This window comes from Leptonychotes weddellii, chromosome 5 (genome assembly GCF_054177405.1).
Source record: "Leptonychotes weddellii isolate Sample4059 chromosome 5, ASM5417740v2, whole genome shotgun sequence".
NCBI classification, from domain to species: Eukaryota; Metazoa; Chordata; class Mammalia; order Carnivora; family Phocidae; genus Leptonychotes; species Leptonychotes weddellii.
In genome coordinates, this window is record NC_138373.1 from 141,790,903 (window position 1) to 141,809,490 (window position 18,588).

At 38.3% G+C, this 18,588-nt stretch overlaps 1 protein-coding gene across 1 annotated transcript in view; it reads left to right on the plus strand.

The window, feature by feature from the left end:
- The window catches only part of UTP20 (UTP20 small subunit processome component), a 92,713-nt gene extending 75,131 nt beyond the window's left edge, over nucleotides 1-17,582 (plus strand). The window contains exons 44-60 of the mRNA XM_081818990.1: nucleotides 1,003-1,169; nucleotides 1,861-2,002; nucleotides 2,892-3,008; nucleotides 4,413-4,583; nucleotides 4,820-4,951; nucleotides 5,660-5,770; nucleotides 7,696-7,775; nucleotides 8,437-8,506; nucleotides 8,627-8,809; nucleotides 9,516-9,647; nucleotides 10,177-10,309; nucleotides 11,595-11,782; nucleotides 12,531-12,602; nucleotides 14,524-14,823; nucleotides 15,038-15,164; nucleotides 16,823-16,968; nucleotides 17,249-17,582. Of these exons, the coding sequence (XP_081675116.1) occupies nucleotides 1,003-1,169; nucleotides 1,861-2,002; nucleotides 2,892-3,008; nucleotides 4,413-4,583; nucleotides 4,820-4,951; nucleotides 5,660-5,770; nucleotides 7,696-7,775; nucleotides 8,437-8,506; nucleotides 8,627-8,809; nucleotides 9,516-9,647; nucleotides 10,177-10,309; nucleotides 11,595-11,782; nucleotides 12,531-12,602; nucleotides 14,524-14,823; nucleotides 15,038-15,164; nucleotides 16,823-16,968; nucleotides 17,249-17,404 (2,427 nt within the window). The 3' untranslated portion in view covers nucleotides 17,405-17,582. The remainder of the gene's footprint in view (nucleotides 1-1,002; nucleotides 1,170-1,860; nucleotides 2,003-2,891; nucleotides 3,009-4,412; nucleotides 4,584-4,819; nucleotides 4,952-5,659; nucleotides 5,771-7,695; nucleotides 7,776-8,436; nucleotides 8,507-8,626; nucleotides 8,810-9,515; nucleotides 9,648-10,176; nucleotides 10,310-11,594; nucleotides 11,783-12,530; nucleotides 12,603-14,523; nucleotides 14,824-15,037; nucleotides 15,165-16,822; nucleotides 16,969-17,248) is intronic.
- Nucleotides 17,583-18,588: the final 1,006 nt, after the last annotated feature.

Genomic DNA, 18,588 nt, shown 5'->3' on the forward strand with positions numbered 1-18,588 from the left:
TATATACCACATCTTCTTTATCCATTCATCTGTTGATGGACATCTTGGCTCTTTCCACAGTTTGGCTCTTGTGGACATTGCTGCTATAAACATCGGGGTGCATGTACCCCTTCAGATCCCTACATTTGTATCTTTGGCGTTCTGCACTGTTTTCATTCTGCCTCCTATTGGGCAGGGACTGTAGTTTACTTACCCTTATAATGTTCTCTGTGCCTACTGCAGGAGTGAACATTCAATAAATGTTAATAATTCCTTTTATTACAATTTTATGTGCTAAAACCAGCACTATTTAATGACATGAATTAACCATAATTCCAAATGTTTTGGTGTTAGATTAACTCTGTAATTGTTCCTACCATGCATTAATCTTATCTAACTAAGAATGTTAGGTATGTTTTGATGATGAAAAAAAGTCAACAGAGCATGTGAATTTTCCATGTATATTATCAAGTTCCTCCAAGGTAATGAAAGTTATTAATACCATGTCCTGTGCAAGGGAAGGGAATAGCTTTATAGTGCTGAGGTTTGTGTTGGGGTTGGTGGTCTTGGATTCCCATTAAGTTCCTCTGATTTGGCCCAATGACTAATATCAAACCCTGAGGCTTGGCCATCACAGCACTTTATTAGCATGGCTTCGGATGAGTAGTGACTGCATTTTGTTGATGTCTATGTGTGTGTGCTTTCCTCTAATGCGCTTAGAGGGTTGACATCTTCCAAGTGTCACCAACAGAGTGAATTCTCACCAACAGAGAGCACAAGAGGGAGTACAAGATATCCAGAGGTGCACTTCCTGCTGATAGTGGTTGTCTCTGGAATTGAGGTTATGTGTAGATAATACTTTGTATGTTCTGTTTGAAATTTTATTAAGAATGTTTCTTTTTTAATTAGAAAACAAAACCAAAAGTATATTAAAAAGCAAATATATATTTTAAAAACTACCATTACAACAAATGAAAATGCAGTTCTGTGTTACCTCAGCATGATATTTATGTTTGCCTTTAGATCTTACAAAATACCACAAGTTTAAAACTGGCCCGGAAAGTTCATGAAACCTTGCGCCGAATCATAGCAGGATTAATTGTAAATCAGGAAATGACTGCAGAATCCATTCTATTGCTCAGTTATGGTTTGGTCAGTGAAAATCTCCCCCTGTTAACAGAAAAAGAAAAGTAAGTTTGAAAGAAAAAAAAAAAACAAAAAACCTATCCTTAGGTGCTTGCTTCTGCTAAGCCATTCAGTTCTTACTCGTAAGTGGATTAATTTAATAATTTACCTTAGTAGTGTGTGTATATATATATATATATATATATATATATGTATTTGCCTGAGTTATAAGATGGTACTACTTAGTGGTGTTTGAGCTAATGTCCTTCCAAGTGATAAATTTCACCTTGAGATTATTTTTCCAATAAATGAATGAGTTAGCAGCCAGGTATTTTGGCATTTCTCTGAGACCATTTTTGTTTTATTTATTGAATCAAAGTTAGGGTAGATTTTAAATATATACTGATTAAACAGATATTTAGACCTTAAAAGGTTTTAAAATACCTTCCTTTGGGATTTTGCTTCTGGGTTCTAAAAGAAACTCCTTGGCATATGTTTTCAAAATTCAGATGGAGTATCTCCTTACTATTCATCTTAACTGTGTGTTCATCAGTCTCATATCTCTTTCTGGGGTTGTGTACAACCTTGATGAACAACCTAAGAATCTCTTGTTTCTCACGGTTAAAGGAGAGAAAATGCCCACAATGAGCAGCACATTACTTAGCGCTGGGCTCCAGTCACCAGGCAGGGCCACAATAACTGCTTGGAATGCAGCGTACAGTGTTCTTCTCCCTGTTTCTCCTTCGTGATTGACAGAAATCCAGGAGCCCCTGCACTAGATCCACGTCTCCCACCCGAGAGCTGTCTTCTGCTCCCCCCAACTCCAGTTCGAGGTGGGCAGAAAGCTGTTGTGAGCAGGAAAACCAACATGCACATATTTATTGAGTCCGGGCTTCGGGTAAGAATTAACCTTAAAATGCAATTTGCTACCCACAGTGAGTGTGCCTATTTTAATTCTCTGCTAGATTTCTAGTACTGCTCATTTCCACTGTAAATGCCTTACTATAAGTAAATTATGGGATTTTTTTTTTTAAAGGTGAATTGGTCCATTTACCATTTCTCTCTTCCAGTACTTATTTTGATAATATAACTATCTCAGAATTAATGATTCTGACCTCTAACATTATTATTATGGGTTCACTATTGTTTTGTATGGACTTCTCTAAATTTATTTTGAATTTTTTTTAAAAAGATGTGAGCTTCTAAAAACAAAAATTTGATCATTTATTTCCTTTTAAAACCCTTCATTGGCTCCCTTTTTTCCTGAGAGCCCAGTCCTTCATCTGGGCTATGAGGCCTAGCTTCCTTTTGTACCATTGCAGCACACATCCCAGCCCCCAGGCTTCTGTTCTTTAGTCCCCACACTCTTCCCACTCCAGGACCTCACCACATGCTCCTCCCTTTGCCTGGGTCCCCACAGAAGTCTCAAAGCACACTGCATTTACAATTAATTATTTGCTAGTCTGTCTTCCTGGCTAAGATCCATCATGCAGGACCATGTTCATCTTGATCACTGCTGTGTCCTATGTGCAGAGCCAGCACCTGAATCACAGTAAATGCTGAGTAATCACTTGGTAAATGAACTTAGCATCTCACCTCCACCCTGAGCTCCCACTTTCTTCACTTACAAGAGTCTCCCAGGCCCTTTCCCATTCCTTCAAAATTTTGTCACATTAGGACAGAAGCATCTTAACATTTCATGCTTGTCTCTTAAAATCACTTCACCTTTACCTAACTCATTTGGTCTTGTGGGCAACTGGTGTAAAATATCGTTTTGAATCTTTTAGCTGCTACATCTGAGTCTGAAGACTTCCAAGATCAAGTCTTCAAGTGAACCTATTCTGGAAATGTTGGATCCTTTTGTCTCTCTCCTTATAGACTGCCTGGTTTCCATGGATGTGAAGGTGAGTTCTGTTCCTTCACAAGAGCCATGTTGTGCAAAATATCCAGAACTTCAAGGCTTGTGCTTCACAAGATGATTGAGTTTTTAAGTGGATTTATGATATTATAAACTACCTCTGTTCCCTGCATTACATTGCTTTCCAATGTAATAATCCCATGTATTTGGATAGCCTTTAATAGTTTTACAAGCCCTGGGACGTACGTTACTTATTTCATTTGATCCTCACAACAGTGTTATGAGGGTGAGTAGTGGGGTCCCCGTGTCAGCACTAATCCTCTTCATCAACCTTGATACTACTAGCCCCCACTGGTATGAATCCTCATAATGACCCATGAGGCACCGTATTATTAATGCTTCTGTTTTATGGATGAGAAAACTAGGCCTTGGGCTAAGTGACTTGGCCCAGATCACAGATCTAGTATATGAGCCTCAGTCTGTCAGACTCCAGAGCCTACACTTCTCCCATTTTCTGATTGCCTTTCTTACAGTGAAGGTGCCAGGAGGTTAAGTAACATCTCTGCAGTCAAATAGGTAATAAACTACAGAGCTGGGATATGATCCCTGGCCTTTGTGACTCCCAAGGCCTTTCCTTTGTCTTCACCTAATTCAGTCCAAAAAGACCATTACAGCAACCAGAATAGCATGGGTCTGTTAGGTAGAGCTGAACTAGGTGATCTCAACAATCTCTAAGGTTTAGCCCAGAGATTCATAGATTCTCATGTAATTGCTTGGTCCCAGCATATGTTTTTCATATCTTTTGCACAGCACTTAACTATGTTAAATTCTATAGTGTATTGTTCCCATGCTTAATTTCTGAGCCAGCTGTCTGTTCCTTAAATAGAGGAAGGGTGTGGGGCGCCTGTCTCAGTTGGTAGAGCATGCAACTCTTGAACTGAGGGTCGTGAGTTCAAGCCCCACACTGGGCATGGATCCTACTTAATAAAATTAAAAATTAAAAAAAGAATGAAAATAGGGGGACCATGTTCTCTTTATCTTTGTATTTCTAATATATGGAATACCTTATACACATATGCTTAGAATGGATAAAGTACCATTCTAGAAAATAGAAGTCATTTATAATGTATTTTTCCACACACAAAACAAAGGTGCTAAAATTGGCCAACCCATCCAATCATTTATTCATACAGGTTAAGAATACAGTGACCACTTTTTCTTACTTGCTTGCAATATATCTTTACTTGCCATGGAGAAACAATAAGTTCTACCGTAGAGAATAGGAAACCTTTCTATCTTCTTAGGCTTTTGGTATAGTGCTTCCAGACTGGGCTGGGCAGAGTATTTCACTCTTTCAACTTGATTGCTTTTAGAGTCTACCCAGCCTTGGGTGCTGGGTTATTACATTTGGTCACTACACAAGTTGATCGGTTTTATTTTTGTTTTTCAGGTGATCACAGGTGCTTTACAATGCCTGATCTGGGTCTTGAGGTTCCCTCTGCCTTCCATAGAAACAAAAGCAGAACAGCTGACCAAACACCTTTTCCTTTTGCTGAAGGACTATGCAAAACTTGGAGCTGCCAGGGGCCAGAACTTCCACCTGGTGGTAAATTGTTTCAAGGTGAGGTGTTTTCAGTTGTGCTTAAAATAGCCAGGACCAGAATTAACATCAAAAGTATAGTTTTCTCCATCGTCCTTTGTAGTCTTGGCCAGAATTTTTTCCAGATTAATTTGCTAAGGCCAGAGGATTGGTATCCTGTGTAAAAAAGCATTAATGTTGTATGAAGTCCATACCATTTCAGTGGATCTTCATTTGTAGGATGTCCTGGTTATTAACCTCACTATTGTAATTTGCAGTGTGTGACCATACTTGTGAAGAAAGTGAAGTCTTACCAGATAACCGAGAAGCAGCTTCAAGTTCTACTAGCATATGCTGAGGAAGACATTTATGATACTTCAAGACAGGCTACTGCATTTGGTCTTCTGAAGGTACAGTGTCACCAGAATGTTGGATTTGAGTCTCGGGTTAGATACTTAGAATAATGTGGAATATAGTGTTTTGACTAGCTGTAGATTTCCAAAATTAATTATAAACATTGTTATGATTTTGGTGGATTAATTGTTAAGTTAATATATCTACTTACTAAGATGTTTGAATGTGAACTCTCTATTAACGCTTCCAGAGACTTCTATAAAAATATAGGAAAATAAATATAGGTTAAAAAATACCATGCTTGGGGCGCCTGGGTGGCTCAGTCGTTAAGCGTCTGCCTTCGGCTCAGGTCATGATCCCAGGGTTCTGGGATCGAGTCCCACATCGGGCTCCTTGCTCGGCAGGAAGCCTGCTTCTCCCTCTCCCACTCCCCCTGCTTGTGTTCCTGCTCTCGCTATCTCTCTCTCTGTCAAATAAATAAATAAAAAATTTTAAAAAAAAATTTGTCTAAAAAAAAAAAAAATACCATGCTTGTATTTATTGTATTGGACATTGGAGTTTTTTTCCTTTTTTTTTTAAAAATTGTAAAATCTATATAAAACCTAAAATTCACCATTTTAAATATTTTTAAGTGTATGTTCTTTTTCTTTTGGAGATTATGTCCATTATTTTTGAAATTGCCTATGACTGCTTTAACATCAGGTCAGCTTACACCCATCTGCAGTAGAACATGAAATTAGATGTCTTTTCCTTTTCTATCTTAGGCCATTTTATCAAGAAAGTTGTTGGTCCCGGAAATTGATGATGTCATGCGGAAAGTATCCAAGTTGGCAATTTCTGCACAAAGCGAACCTGTCAGAGTCCAGTGCAGACAGGTTTGTAGAGAGACCTTATTCCCATAGCAAGGATTGGGTCCTGTCTTCTCAGTTTGGTTTTTAGATAGAGACATGTCAACACTGGCTGAATTCTGAAGATGATTTTGTGTCACATTGTTGTTGCTTTATTTTAATACTCAGGAACCCATTTACTTACCAAGTCTGAGGAGCAACTCTGCTTTGTCTTAAGGGCATTTTCAGTTAACATAGAGCACTTTGAGTGATAGCCCATAACATGTGGAATGTTTCACATGGGTGAAGACATTTTCCTTCTGCAGCATAGTAACCTGCACCAAAGGTTTCCATCCATTGGTCCAGTCATCAACTGACTGTGCATATCACTGGGTGCCAGGTGCTGCTGGAAAGGCAGTCAACAAAATTTTTACAGTCCCTATCAATGAAATTTTTACAGTAGACAGGCACAAAGCAAAAATTCCAGTTCTTTAATTACAGACCATTGTAAGTGCCAGGAGGGGGAAAGCGCTGTCCTATTTAATCTTTTACAAGACACACCATTATTTATATACCTCAAAGAAAAAAAAATCTATGACACGGTAAGATGCCATCAATTTTAAGACATAGCCCAATTTCAGAGATGTTAAAATGTGAAAAACTGTGCCTCTTAGACTTGAGAAAATATGGAAAAGCATATGATCAGGTTGAGGACCACCCCGGTGTTAGAATCAGGGAGGACTTTCCTGAGGATTGGCTTATAAGCCAAAATGTGAAGGAAGAATAAGGATTAGCTTTCCAGGTGAAGGAGGTAGCCAAAGCCTGAGGAAGGTAAACCTTGAGGTCGTTAGGGGCCTCGCATTTTGGAGGAGCTAAATGAAGATGGGGAAGGAGCCAGTTCAGGCAAGACCTTATGGTCTTGTTAAAGATTTTAGGGCTTTATTCTAATAGCAGAAAGCTATTGAAATCAAGGGAGGAGAGTGACGTGAGAAGATCTGTATTTATACATTTGTTCATCCGTGATTATATGAGTGCATATCACATCCAGGATAGAAGGGTTTGAACTGGAAATATGAACTTGGGGTTGAAGGAAGCTGTGGGCTGCTGAGGAGGCCCTGTTGAAAAGGGAGGAAGCAGGTCTTTAGAAAAAGTCTCCTTGAGTATTGTTAGGAAGAAGGAGGGGAGGGCCAGCTATTATTTATTAAGCACTAGCTGTGTGCCCAGAACTTTACATACTGATTTCTATTTGAGTTACCCTTCAGAAGAAATACCCCCATTTTATGGCTGGGAAGAAAATAGGCCTTAAGAAGTATAATGATGTGCCTTAGCTTTTGCAGTTTATTAGTAAAAGAGGCTGACTAGTATAATCGCTTGAAAACAGAGCTTTTGGATGCAGATAGACGAGGCATGGAATTCTGGCATTGTCATCTGAGCAGGTTAACTTACCTCTCTGTGCCAATGTCATTCTCTTCATCTGTAAAATGGGGTTAATATCCCCTACCTTCCAAGGGACTGATGACAGTTAACTGAAAAACACTTAGTACAGTGTTTGGCATATAGAAGATGTTTAATAAATAGTTATTATTATCAGTATTAATATTATCACCATTGTCATTCTTATTCAGGGGGGAAATACAGGGTTGAACCACAGTCCATACTGAGTCCACCACAGCATACCAACTATGGAAGAGAGGTGCTTCCTACATGTGAGCTTAGATTTGGAGCCCAAAACAACCATGCCAGTGGTAGGCCAGGACTTGAGTATTAATCAGGCATATGGGGCAGGACCTGAATAAGTGAGGTCAGAGGAGAAAGGAAAGTGCATTGTTGACTCAGAAGGCAGGCTTCACCTGATTGATTACTCTTTTGAAAGGTCTTTATAACTTACCAGTGTGTGTCAGAAAGCAGGTTAGGAAGCAGGAATCCTGGAGAGACAGGACCCAAATAATCATCTGTATTACTTCTGTTCCTAGGTTTTTCTGAAATATATTCTTGACTATCCCCTGGGTGACAAATTGAGACCAAACTTGGAATTCATGCTTGCTCAACTGAAGTAAGTTTAAGCCATAAACTACACAGGGGTAGAGGGTTAGTATCCTCTCTCATTTTAATGTGGCAGCTGTCTTAAAAATGACAAAACCTAAACCTAATGGCAACTTCTCTAAGGGTCTTATCATATGAATCATTGACTTGGTTATCAAACAATGTGCATGGCTTCCTGTGACGGTTCTGTACGTTGCTTTTCGAATTCAGTCTGGGCATTGATTTTCATTAGAGTCTACTTAAGGAGAATGGTAAAAAATCTAACAAAATTACATTTAAAGCTATATGGTAGCATGATATATATATATATATATATATATATATATAAGCATTAAAATTGGGAAAATGGAGGTTTTTCCACTTTTTAAGAAATAGACAAACACCTTTTTTTTTTTTTTAAGATTTTATTTGACAGAGAGACACAGCAAGAGAGGGAACACAAGCAGGGGGAGTGGGAGAAGGAGAAACAGACTCCCTGCTGAGTGGGGAGCCCAACGCGGGGCTCGATCCCAGGACCCTGGGATCATGACCTGAGCTGAAGACAGACGCTAATGACTAAGCCACCCAGGCGCCCCGAAACAAACACCTTAAAACAATGTTTAAAATTTTTAAAAACAATTATTGGTAAATTTAAAAGATACTAACAAGTCTATCTAATCTACTTGCCCTAGTTACGAACATGAGACCGGGAGAGAGTCTGCTCTGGAAATGATCTCCTACCTCTTTGACACATTCCCTCAGGTACCTTGAATCATAAACTGTAGCTGTGTTCCCCTTGACCCCTGTGAGCCACAATCCTCCCATATGGGGACCGTGAGAATTCCAATCTGAGTGTGCTCATAACTGCCTGTTTTCTTTTAGGGACTGCTCCATGAGAACTGCGGAATGTTCTTTATTCCTCTTTGTCTAATGATGGTGAATGATGCCTCTGCCATGTGTAAAAAGATGGCATCCATGACAATCAAATCTTTACTCAGTAAAATCAACCTTGAGAAAAAAGATTGGCTCTTTGAAATGGTTACCACCTGGTTTGGAGCAAAAAAGGTTAGGGTTGCTTTTAGTCATATTTCAATGAAAAGTCTGTTTTTGGTGTTCACTTTAAGTAAGAATACATATGTAGTCCCACTGCATGACTGTCAGCCAATTACACTACTACATGAATGTATCACTTACGTGCTTAACCAGTCCCCATTGAGTATTTTTGTTTTCAGTTTTGCTTATTCAGCTAATGAAATGTAATTTTTGTCAATGATTGTATCTCATTGCTGACTCTACCACCATCATCAGTGGCCCCTGTTTGTGGAATATAAACAACATATGTCATAATACTGGCTTTAAGTATTAAAGTCAGAATGGGGAATGGGGGTACTGTATGAATATTTCAATTTTTTAATTAAAATTTTTTAAGTATAATTGACATACAGTGTTACTAGCTTCAAGTATACAACACTGATTTGACAATTCTGTATATTATTTGGTACTCACCATGATTTTTTTTTTTAATTTAAAATGGAAAAAGTATTAATCAATGGATAATGATGAGTTCCATTTTTTTTTTTAAATGTTATTCTTGGGCATGAAGATTTCTCCCTATTTTTCATGTTAGCCACCAGAGGTCCATATTATGTTGACTTCTGGCATCATAAAGAAATACTGAGGATAGAGTAATGCCCACCTTCATTTTATGATTTTGGAAATGGCCTCCCAAAAGTTGTGTTAACATTGTCTTCTGGTGGTTTATTTTTGGTAGAGCTTAAATAGACAACTGGCTGCTCTCATCTGTGGCTTGTTTGTGGAAAGTGAAGGAGTCTCTTTTGAGAGAAGACTTGGAACTATTCTTCCTGTGATTGAAAAGGAAATTGATCCTGAAAACTTTAAAGATGTAAGTAATTTGCCAGAGAATAAAACTTTTGCTAATTTTTGTAGTTTTACTTAAGGTGGCTTAGCTAATAGATTAAATACTATTTGTGTTCAAAAAAATGTTTATTAATGAAAGGAAGAATTTAGTGTAGTTGGAAAAAAAAAAAGAATTGTGTGGTTGGATCTTTTTTTTTTTTAATGAGGTTTTAAAGTAAGTTATCTTCCATAGTATATGAAGATCAAAATTTCTCCAGCAGGTGATTTCACCAGCCCACCACCACCTACTCTGGACATTTAGCAACATCTGGAGACATTCTTTTGTTTGTCACAAGTGGAGGGTGGAGGGTGCTGCTAGCACCTAGTGGGCAGAGGCCAGGAATGCTGTAGTTCATTCCACAGTGCACAGGGCAGCTCCCCACAACAGAGAATTAATCTGACCCCAAATGTCAGCTGAGATGAGAAACCCTGGTACAAATTTACATGCTGGAGTAAAAACATCCATCAGAGACTTTGAAATTGTCTTAATTGATTTACATCCATCCTGTTTTTAGATCATGGAAGAGACTGAAGAAAAAGCTGCAGATCGCCTTCTGTTTAGTTTTCTTACACTGATTAGTAAACTCATCAAGGAATGTAATATTATTCAGTTTACCAAGCCCTCTGAGACGTTGAATAAAATCTGGAGTAAGTGTTTCCTTTTTATTTAAATCTAAAAACAAACACATTAGTTGTAATAGAATTACTGATTTGGGAAATTAGAATATGAACACTTAGAAAGTATATAATGTCAGGGAAAAAGTCCATGAGAAAAAGATTTAAAAGGCCCTTTCATATTGATTACAGTGAAAACATTTCTTTCTAAGAAAAGTACTATATATTTATGATTTCACAAGTAATACATTTCATTATCTTGTTTGTACCTAAATAAGAATATTATTATACCATAACACACTCAGTAGGTGATTTTTTAAAATAGCTATAAATAGTCCACCATGCAAATGTGCCATGATTTAGTAAACCATTTAATTTCTATGGGACATTTATTATATATCACTCTTTAAATGAAAAATAAGATCCTAGAATTTTTAATTTAACATATTCAATTTCGATTAGTCTGTAGGAAGTAGACATTGAAGTGAAAGCTTTAAGTACAGTTACTAAGTTACTATATGGCCCACTCTGGTATGACTTCACTGAGGCATGGCCAGATTGTTACAAAATAGAATACACAGAGAACAAAAGTAAAACCCTGTTAATAAAATAAAGCATCATAGACTAAAACTCAGATATGACATGGTTCATCCAGAATTTTAATCATGTTCCCTAAAACCCACAAGGCTTTTCAGAGTGGCCAGGTAACATAGGAGTATAAGCTTTGGGGCCAGATGAAGCTGGGGCCCAGGCCTGGTTTTGCTTATTACAGTTTGGCACTTCAGCTAGCCCGTCTGAAACCTTTCCTCATCTGTAAAATGGAACTGACCATTCTAATGTCACAGAACTCTTGTGAGGTCTAAACAAGATAATACATGTAACACACTTAGCCCTGTGCCTGGCACACAGAAAGCCTCAAGAAATGATAACTTTCCACTGATTTCAAGAATTATTAGAAATAAATGTGTGCCTGTATATATTACTTATGTTACTTAATTTAGAAATTGTTAAGTGTTACAGCCACCTTATCTCCCTTGAACCTAAAACTAATTCTAATGGAACCGGTCTGTTTCTAGGCTTACTCCTACCTCTTTTGTCATTCACCATGTTAGGAGTTGGTTTTCTAGTTGTTTCCAGTGTTTCACCACCTCACTTCTCCCTAGCTCCTTGAGAGTTTCCAGGAAGCGGGGACTATTTTGTCCCTTTTTGGTTCCTAAATCCAAGCACATAATAGATAATGAATGCATACCCTAATCATATTTACCACCAAAGAGTCAGGAAAGTTGAGACATCTGAAAATGCATTTTGGTTCCCTTAGGTTATGTGCACTGTCACCTGAGACATTCACACAGCTGGGTGTGGCTCACTGCAGCCCAGATTTTTGGATTACTCTTTGCCTCTTGCCAACCAGAGGAACTTATTAGAAGACAGAAGGCCAAAAAAACTAAAAAGAAACTCTCAGTACCTGTAGCAATAAGGTTCCTAACAGATGACCTTGAACAAAAGGTAAGGTTTCCCTAAAACCTTTTCTTTGTGATCTTCCTTCTGCTTCATGTAACTATCTTGGGGTTGGCCCTAGGGAGAAACTCTTAACAGCTGACTTTGTTGCACATGTGATTCTATAGTAGTGGGAACTAGAGAAGGGTCAACCTCAAGGCCAGGGTTTTCCAAAATAATTTATATCAGTCTAGTCAGACTTTTGCTTATTTAGCAAATTCATCCTCTATTATTTGTTCAAATTCTTTTTTTTTTTTTTACCACCCTCAAATTCTTTATCAACATTGGAAAATACTTTTTTAAATGATATCAATACTGTCGGTCCTGCCTCCTAAATGAGATCATGTTCTTGAAAATATTAGTTAGAGATCATGTTATATCCATCTCTGATTTCCTAGGGCCTAAAACAATGCATGACTCATAGTGGGAACTCCATAAATACTGAATGAGTAGAAGATGGAAGGAAAGGAGAGAAGGAAAATATTGGAATGTTGTCAAGTTTTCTACTAATAATCTGAGGGATTATATCGCCCCAGAGCTTGAAAGTATCCCATTTTTTGGGGCTGAAGTGCTTGGGGCAGGTAGGAGGCATGACAATTTCTGGTCATGGACCTTCCCTCTCCAGACCTATACAAGTCATTCAGAGCAAAATCTAGCACCTCCGTTGTTGTTCTATTACAGCTAGTTACTTGGAGTTTTTCAAAACAGTGAGAAACATCCTGCATTGTGTCTGCCAATGTCCATTTTCTTTCCACAGATGAAAAGTATCTCCCTAGCCTCTTGCCATCAATTGCATTCCAAATTCTTAGATCAGTCCCTAGGAGAGCAGGTAAGTATTGTCATCCTTCTGGTTTAATAGAAGGGATCTAGTCCGCCAAGTCTAGGAGTAGGCTTACATTTGGTATTTGTGTTTGTTTTCCTATTTTAATGCTTGGGGAATTAAATATAGACATACATGGAAATATATGTTCAGTTCTAATCAGCTCTGGGATCCATCTTGGGGATGGATCCATTAAAAATTCCAATTTAAAATTCCCAGTAAAGATGATGCAGTGGGAGGCTATTTATCTTTTCATGTTTAATTTTAAGATCTATTCCACATTGTGACCAAAGCTTTGAAGGGCATTAGTTGGTTGGCTGGATTGACTGTGATTGTTCTGCAATAAACTGTATTACTGAATTTCCTTCCCTTACTCCTGGAAGCTGAAGAGAAAGTTAATAATGGTCATGTTACAGTGTGGTCTGAGAACTGTCTGTCCTTAACAGAAGGCAGATAAATCACTAAAAAGTTTTATGGATTTCCATATTATAAAATGTAACTATAAGTAAAATGTAAATAGGGAAGCATTTATAAATATGCAGCCAATGTAAATTACTTTAGAATAGGGTCTATTGTTTATTTATCATCTCCTTTGGTAAAGCCGTTGGGTTGGTAGATGATGACACAGATGTCTTATCTGGATATGGCAAGGCACTGGATCATGACTGTTGTCATTATGGACAAGATAGAGCAGCAATGTAGATTAAGTTATGGGACAACTGGAAACTGAATGCTGTATCCAAAGAGTGATCTCAAGTAGCATGCCATAAACCCTGATACTTCCATCCCTTTTTCATGAAAATATAGCATGCTTCATTATATGGCAGGGCCAGAGAAAGAATGGAAAGCTATTTGGTGGATAGCAAAGTGAGACCAGAGAAATCCTGCCAGGGTAGTAGCAGGTAGGGTCTCACATAATATCAATCTGAACAGAGGTTGACAGATACAACCATAGAAACTTGGGACAGGAAGGGATTTACTAGTACTGACCCAGGATGAAAGAAATTATAGAATTTAGTTCACTGTAATCTTAGGGTGAAGTGGCTGCCACAAGGGGAAAGGGCCTCCAAAACTGGGACTATCTTCAGGAAGGCCAACGTTCTAGAAGAAGGAAATTAGAATCTTGGCATGAATTCTTGATGGCCAGGCTAGCCTTGGACAGTGTGTACAGTTCTGAGTCTTTCATTTGGGGGAAACTTTTGGCACACAGCACCTCTAATAGAGCATCCAGGAAGGTAAAGAAACCCAAAACCAACTTAGCGTCCTCCTTCACATAATTAGTGTGAAACATCTATGTCCGAGATTTCATGGATGTCAGAGTTAGGGACTCAATATATGGGTCCATTATTGTAAGTCTAAAATTGGTCCCTGGGCTGTTTAACTGGATGAGATGGGATTTAAGGAGAAAGAGCTCAGTGCTTTAGAACTTAGGCTTGAATTCTAAAGACTTAAATCCTGGCTGACCACTTTCTTTGTCTTTGGGTGAGTCAATAATTCGGAGCCTTGCTCTTCTCTCCTGATAATAGTACCTAACAGTGATATTTTAGAGTTGAATTAGAATTACTGGGTATAAAGTCATTGCTCAATAAATGGAAACTTATTTGTATGAAGAGATTTAATGGAGGAGGAATGAAAGCTCTCTTAAAAATGTAAATGGATAGTCTGGAATGAAATCATTTCCTTAGTATTCTTTGTGACCTTGGAGGGTAGAACTAGGCCAAGTAGATGAGTTACATGAAAATGGGTTTGGATACACTATAAAGTAGAACTGAAGATTATCAAAATATGGAACAGTCATCAGTTTAATAGTACAATACCCAGTGATGGGTTTTTTTTTCTCCTAATTGTAGAATACCTATTTTTCACTAAGCTGTATTTATTTCAAAATCAAAGTCCCAATTCCTCCCTTTCTCTCCCCCCCTCCTTTAAGGTTGTTAAGAATTTGTTATTTGTAGCCAAAGTCTTATATTTACTGGAACCTGAATCTGAGGATAAGCAAGGTAAGATAAAAGAAGACATGGAAGAACAAGAAGCTTTAGGAGATGGTGTGGCCAGAGGGGAAGTAAAAGAACACAAGTCCTGTGCAGATGTGAAGATGGACTCTGACAAAGAAGAGAACGAGGAGGCAAAGGAAGAACACAGCAAGCCAGCCACGCTGCTGTGGCTGATCCAGAAGTTGTCCCGGATCGCAAAACTGGAGGCTGCCTATTCACCTAGAAACCCCTTAAAGGTGCGATGAATGTATAGAATGAAAGTAGTCACTTAAAAATATACATGAAAAAAGCATTGTAGTGGTATGTAATCCTCCCAAGTCTCTAGAACTTTTTAACCCAAAACTGCAGCAGTAATACCTGCCCCAAAAGAGACCTTGTTTTCTAAGTTAACTGTTTGTAGGGCTGCAAGAGAAACACTTCAAATGAACAATGAATGATCTATACTTTCAGAGATCGTGCATCTTTAAGTTTCTCGGAGCTGTAGCATTGGATCTTGGAATAGACAAGGTGAAGCCGTATCTCCCAGTGATCATAGCTCCTTTGTTCCGAGAAATGAACAGCACCTACTCGGACCAGGGTAACTGCAGCTGTCTTCTGAATCTTCACTTCTTTCCTGAATGCTTCCTTCTTCCTTTCTGTCCTCCCTCCCTCCCTGCCAGAGTTTAAGAAAACTTGCTAGGGATCAAAACAATTAGTAGCAAACAAATAAGGCATATTTGTTATACTTGACTGCCTTCTATATGCTTTCTTGTGTCGAAGAGTGAATGTTTCTCTCCTAAAAGATGTTTTACTAAGCATAGGTTAAATATGCAAAGAAATCCATAACTTGAGGTGGTTCTAAACCTCATGGTGCTATGGACAATAATGAATAAAATGTCCTGATATTCTCTTATTGTTAATTATAAGGCTAAAGTTTGAAATATTTTTTTTAAAAGATTTTATTTCTTTGAGAGAGAGCACAAGCAGGGAGGGGCAGAGGGAGAAGCAGACTCCCTGCTGAGCAAGGAGCCCAATTTGGGGCTCCATCCCAGGACCCTGAGATCATGACCTGAGTCAAAAGCAGACACTTAACGCAGAAGCTTAACCGACTGAGCCACTCAGGTGCCCCAAAAGTGTGAAATACTTTTAAAATATTTTTACTTTGCCTATTTTTCATTTTTCTTGCCTGGGCATTTGGTACATTGCCCTCACTGATCCTAAGCAGTCTCTTTTGATAATAGGAAAAGAAGGAATTGGGAGTTGGAAAGAGAGGAGGTAAAGTGGATATTAAGTTTTAAAATAAAATAAAACGAAGTGAATGTCAAAGCAGGAACTATTCTTAGTCTTACAACCTTGAGAAAGTTTCCTTCCTCTCAGAGGAAAAGCAATGGTCAAGGCCAGGTCTGCTTTGGTTCTCATCACCCAGCATTTATTGAGACCCTGATATTTGCCAGGCACTGGGGTTTCAGTGGTAGAAAAGACCCTACTATTCCCCATCTTCAAGAAATTTGAAACCTAGAACAGCTCCTGAAATTGAATACAAAAACCTGTGGGTTATTTGCATTTGGGAGACAGAAGGCAGGGAAGGATAGGGAAGCAAAGACTTTTGTCAGCTTCTCAGTCTTTATCTCCCCTTGAAAAAAGGTTATGGCCAGAGCTAAACATCTATGACCCATGAACTAGAGAGGGCCTAGAGACACACTTACCTTTCTCCTGTCTGCACAGAGTTGAGCAGGTTAATAAAGTAACCCCAAATGTTTGTCGGGTTCTCAAATTAGTGTCTTCTGAGCCAGGATTCCAAAAGAAAGTGGGCTTCTGGCGCCTGGGTGGCTCAGTCGGTTGAGCGACTGCCTTCGGCTCAGGTCATGATCCCAGGGTCCTGGGATCGAGTACCGCATCGGGCTCCCTGCTCTGCGGGGAGCCTGCTTTTCCCTCTCCCACTCACCCTGCTTGTGTTCCCTCTCTCGCTGTGTCTCTCTCTGTCAAATAAATAAATAAAATCTTTAAAAAAAAAAAAAAAGAAAGTGGGCTTCTTGGTGCATCCCAGAGGAGTGGTGGCTGGGAGTGTCATGCCCAACACTTCCGTTCCCCCACCTCAGAAACGTAAAGGCTGGATTTAGATCACTGTTTAATGTTCAAGTAATAAAAGTGATAATGCTGTAGGAGTTTATATTTTGCATGTTGTTGATTTTATAGATGTTCAAATGTGTCCTTTCCTACATGACTATCTCTGATTATTACTCTGTGTATGATTAGATCCTATGCTGAAGAATCTATCCCAGGAAATCATGGAATTACTCAAAAAGCTGGTTGGACTTGAGAGCTTCTCCTTAGCCTTTGCCTCAGTACAGAAACAGGCTAATGAGAAAAGGGCACTCCGGAAAAAGAGGAAGGCTTTAGAGGTACGTTTGCTGTTTGAAAATATGGTCTGTTCATTAGACTTAATATTTTTAATCAGGGGTGTGTACATGCGTGTGTGTCACACTTACTCGGGGAGGAAAGAGGAACTGGCTGTGTTTGAGAAGTGGCGACTTTACAGCTGGGGCTCCAGATTCTCTTTAATGGGAATGTGTTGCATGTGTGATATTTAAAGGTGAACAGAATGGCCCATTTCTGCATTTGATTTTTATTGGTTTAAGATTTACTTTAAAAGTTATATAAAATTTCTATTTTTTTTTCAAGTTCGTAACTAATCCTGATATTGCTGCCAAGAAAAAGCTGAAGAAACACAAAAATAAAAGTGAAGCGAAGAAGAGAAAGATAGAGTTCCTACGTCCAGGCTATAAGACCAAGAGACAAAAGAGCCACAGCCTGAAAGATTTAGCAATGGTGGAGTAATATGCTCCCTCTGCTGATAAAGTATCTCAATTTACCCCAAAGCATGAACTTCTCAGTGTATCTGCTGGTCTGAAATCACAGCAGGTTTTATTATTTAAGTTAAACTGGCAAAGATTGTATATTACACAGTTTAATATAATCATGCTCATATTTTTTAAATTAAAACATTTTCATAATACTGTATCTTCACAGTCTAAAAAATGTGACACTAGTGATAATTTTTTTTAAGACACATTTTAAAATAGCAAGACAATGTAGAAGTTAGGAATAAAACAAGTGATATGCAATACTTTTATGGAGAAAATATAAAATTTTATCAAAAGTCATTAAAAGAAATCTGCACAAATGGAGAAATAACCATGTTCATGAACAGCAAGTTTAGTATCATAAGATACTAAAGTTCTTCCCAAATTGGATTCCATTGGTTAAAGGCATATCTTTGTAAAATCCCAAGAATTCTTCATATTATCCTAACAAGCTGATTCTAAAATTTATATGGAAGATAAGCTGAAAAGGGTGAGTAGTTTTCCCTGTCAGATACCAAAAGTAAGTCACAAGAAGTGCTATCCATAGTGAACATGTAATAAATTCTGCGTGAAAATTAAAAATTTCTACTTGTGCAGACACAACCGGGATATGGTATGTAGCATATATGGATAATGAATGTAGTAGTACCTAGGTTACATAATGAATAATTATGAATCAACAAAGACAATCCAGTAGAAAAAGTGTCAGAAGGGAGAAACAGTCATTGCAGAGAAGAAAAAGAAATGGCCCTTAAACATGAATACTTACCTGATGTGGCTATACTGGTTCCTAAACATTCAAGTACTTACGTACTAGTTGGTAAGTAGTCACTGCCTTGAGATACACAAGTGCCTTGGCTATGTGAGTCCCTAGAATCCCTATCTCCCCACACCAAAAATTACAGGATTAACACCTGGACGAGTAGGGGTCCTACATCAGCTGTGTCTGGTTATTTAAATACTTTGAATCACTCCTATATTCAACCTCAATAATTACAAAAATGCAAATTAACATCAGAATGAAATTCCATTTTGAACCCTTTAGGTTGATATGGGTGACAATGCCAAGTGTTGGCAAGCGTGGTGGAGCAAAGGGAACTCTTATAAACCACTTTGGAAAACAATGTGGTGTTACCTTGTTCACCTGTACGGTATCTT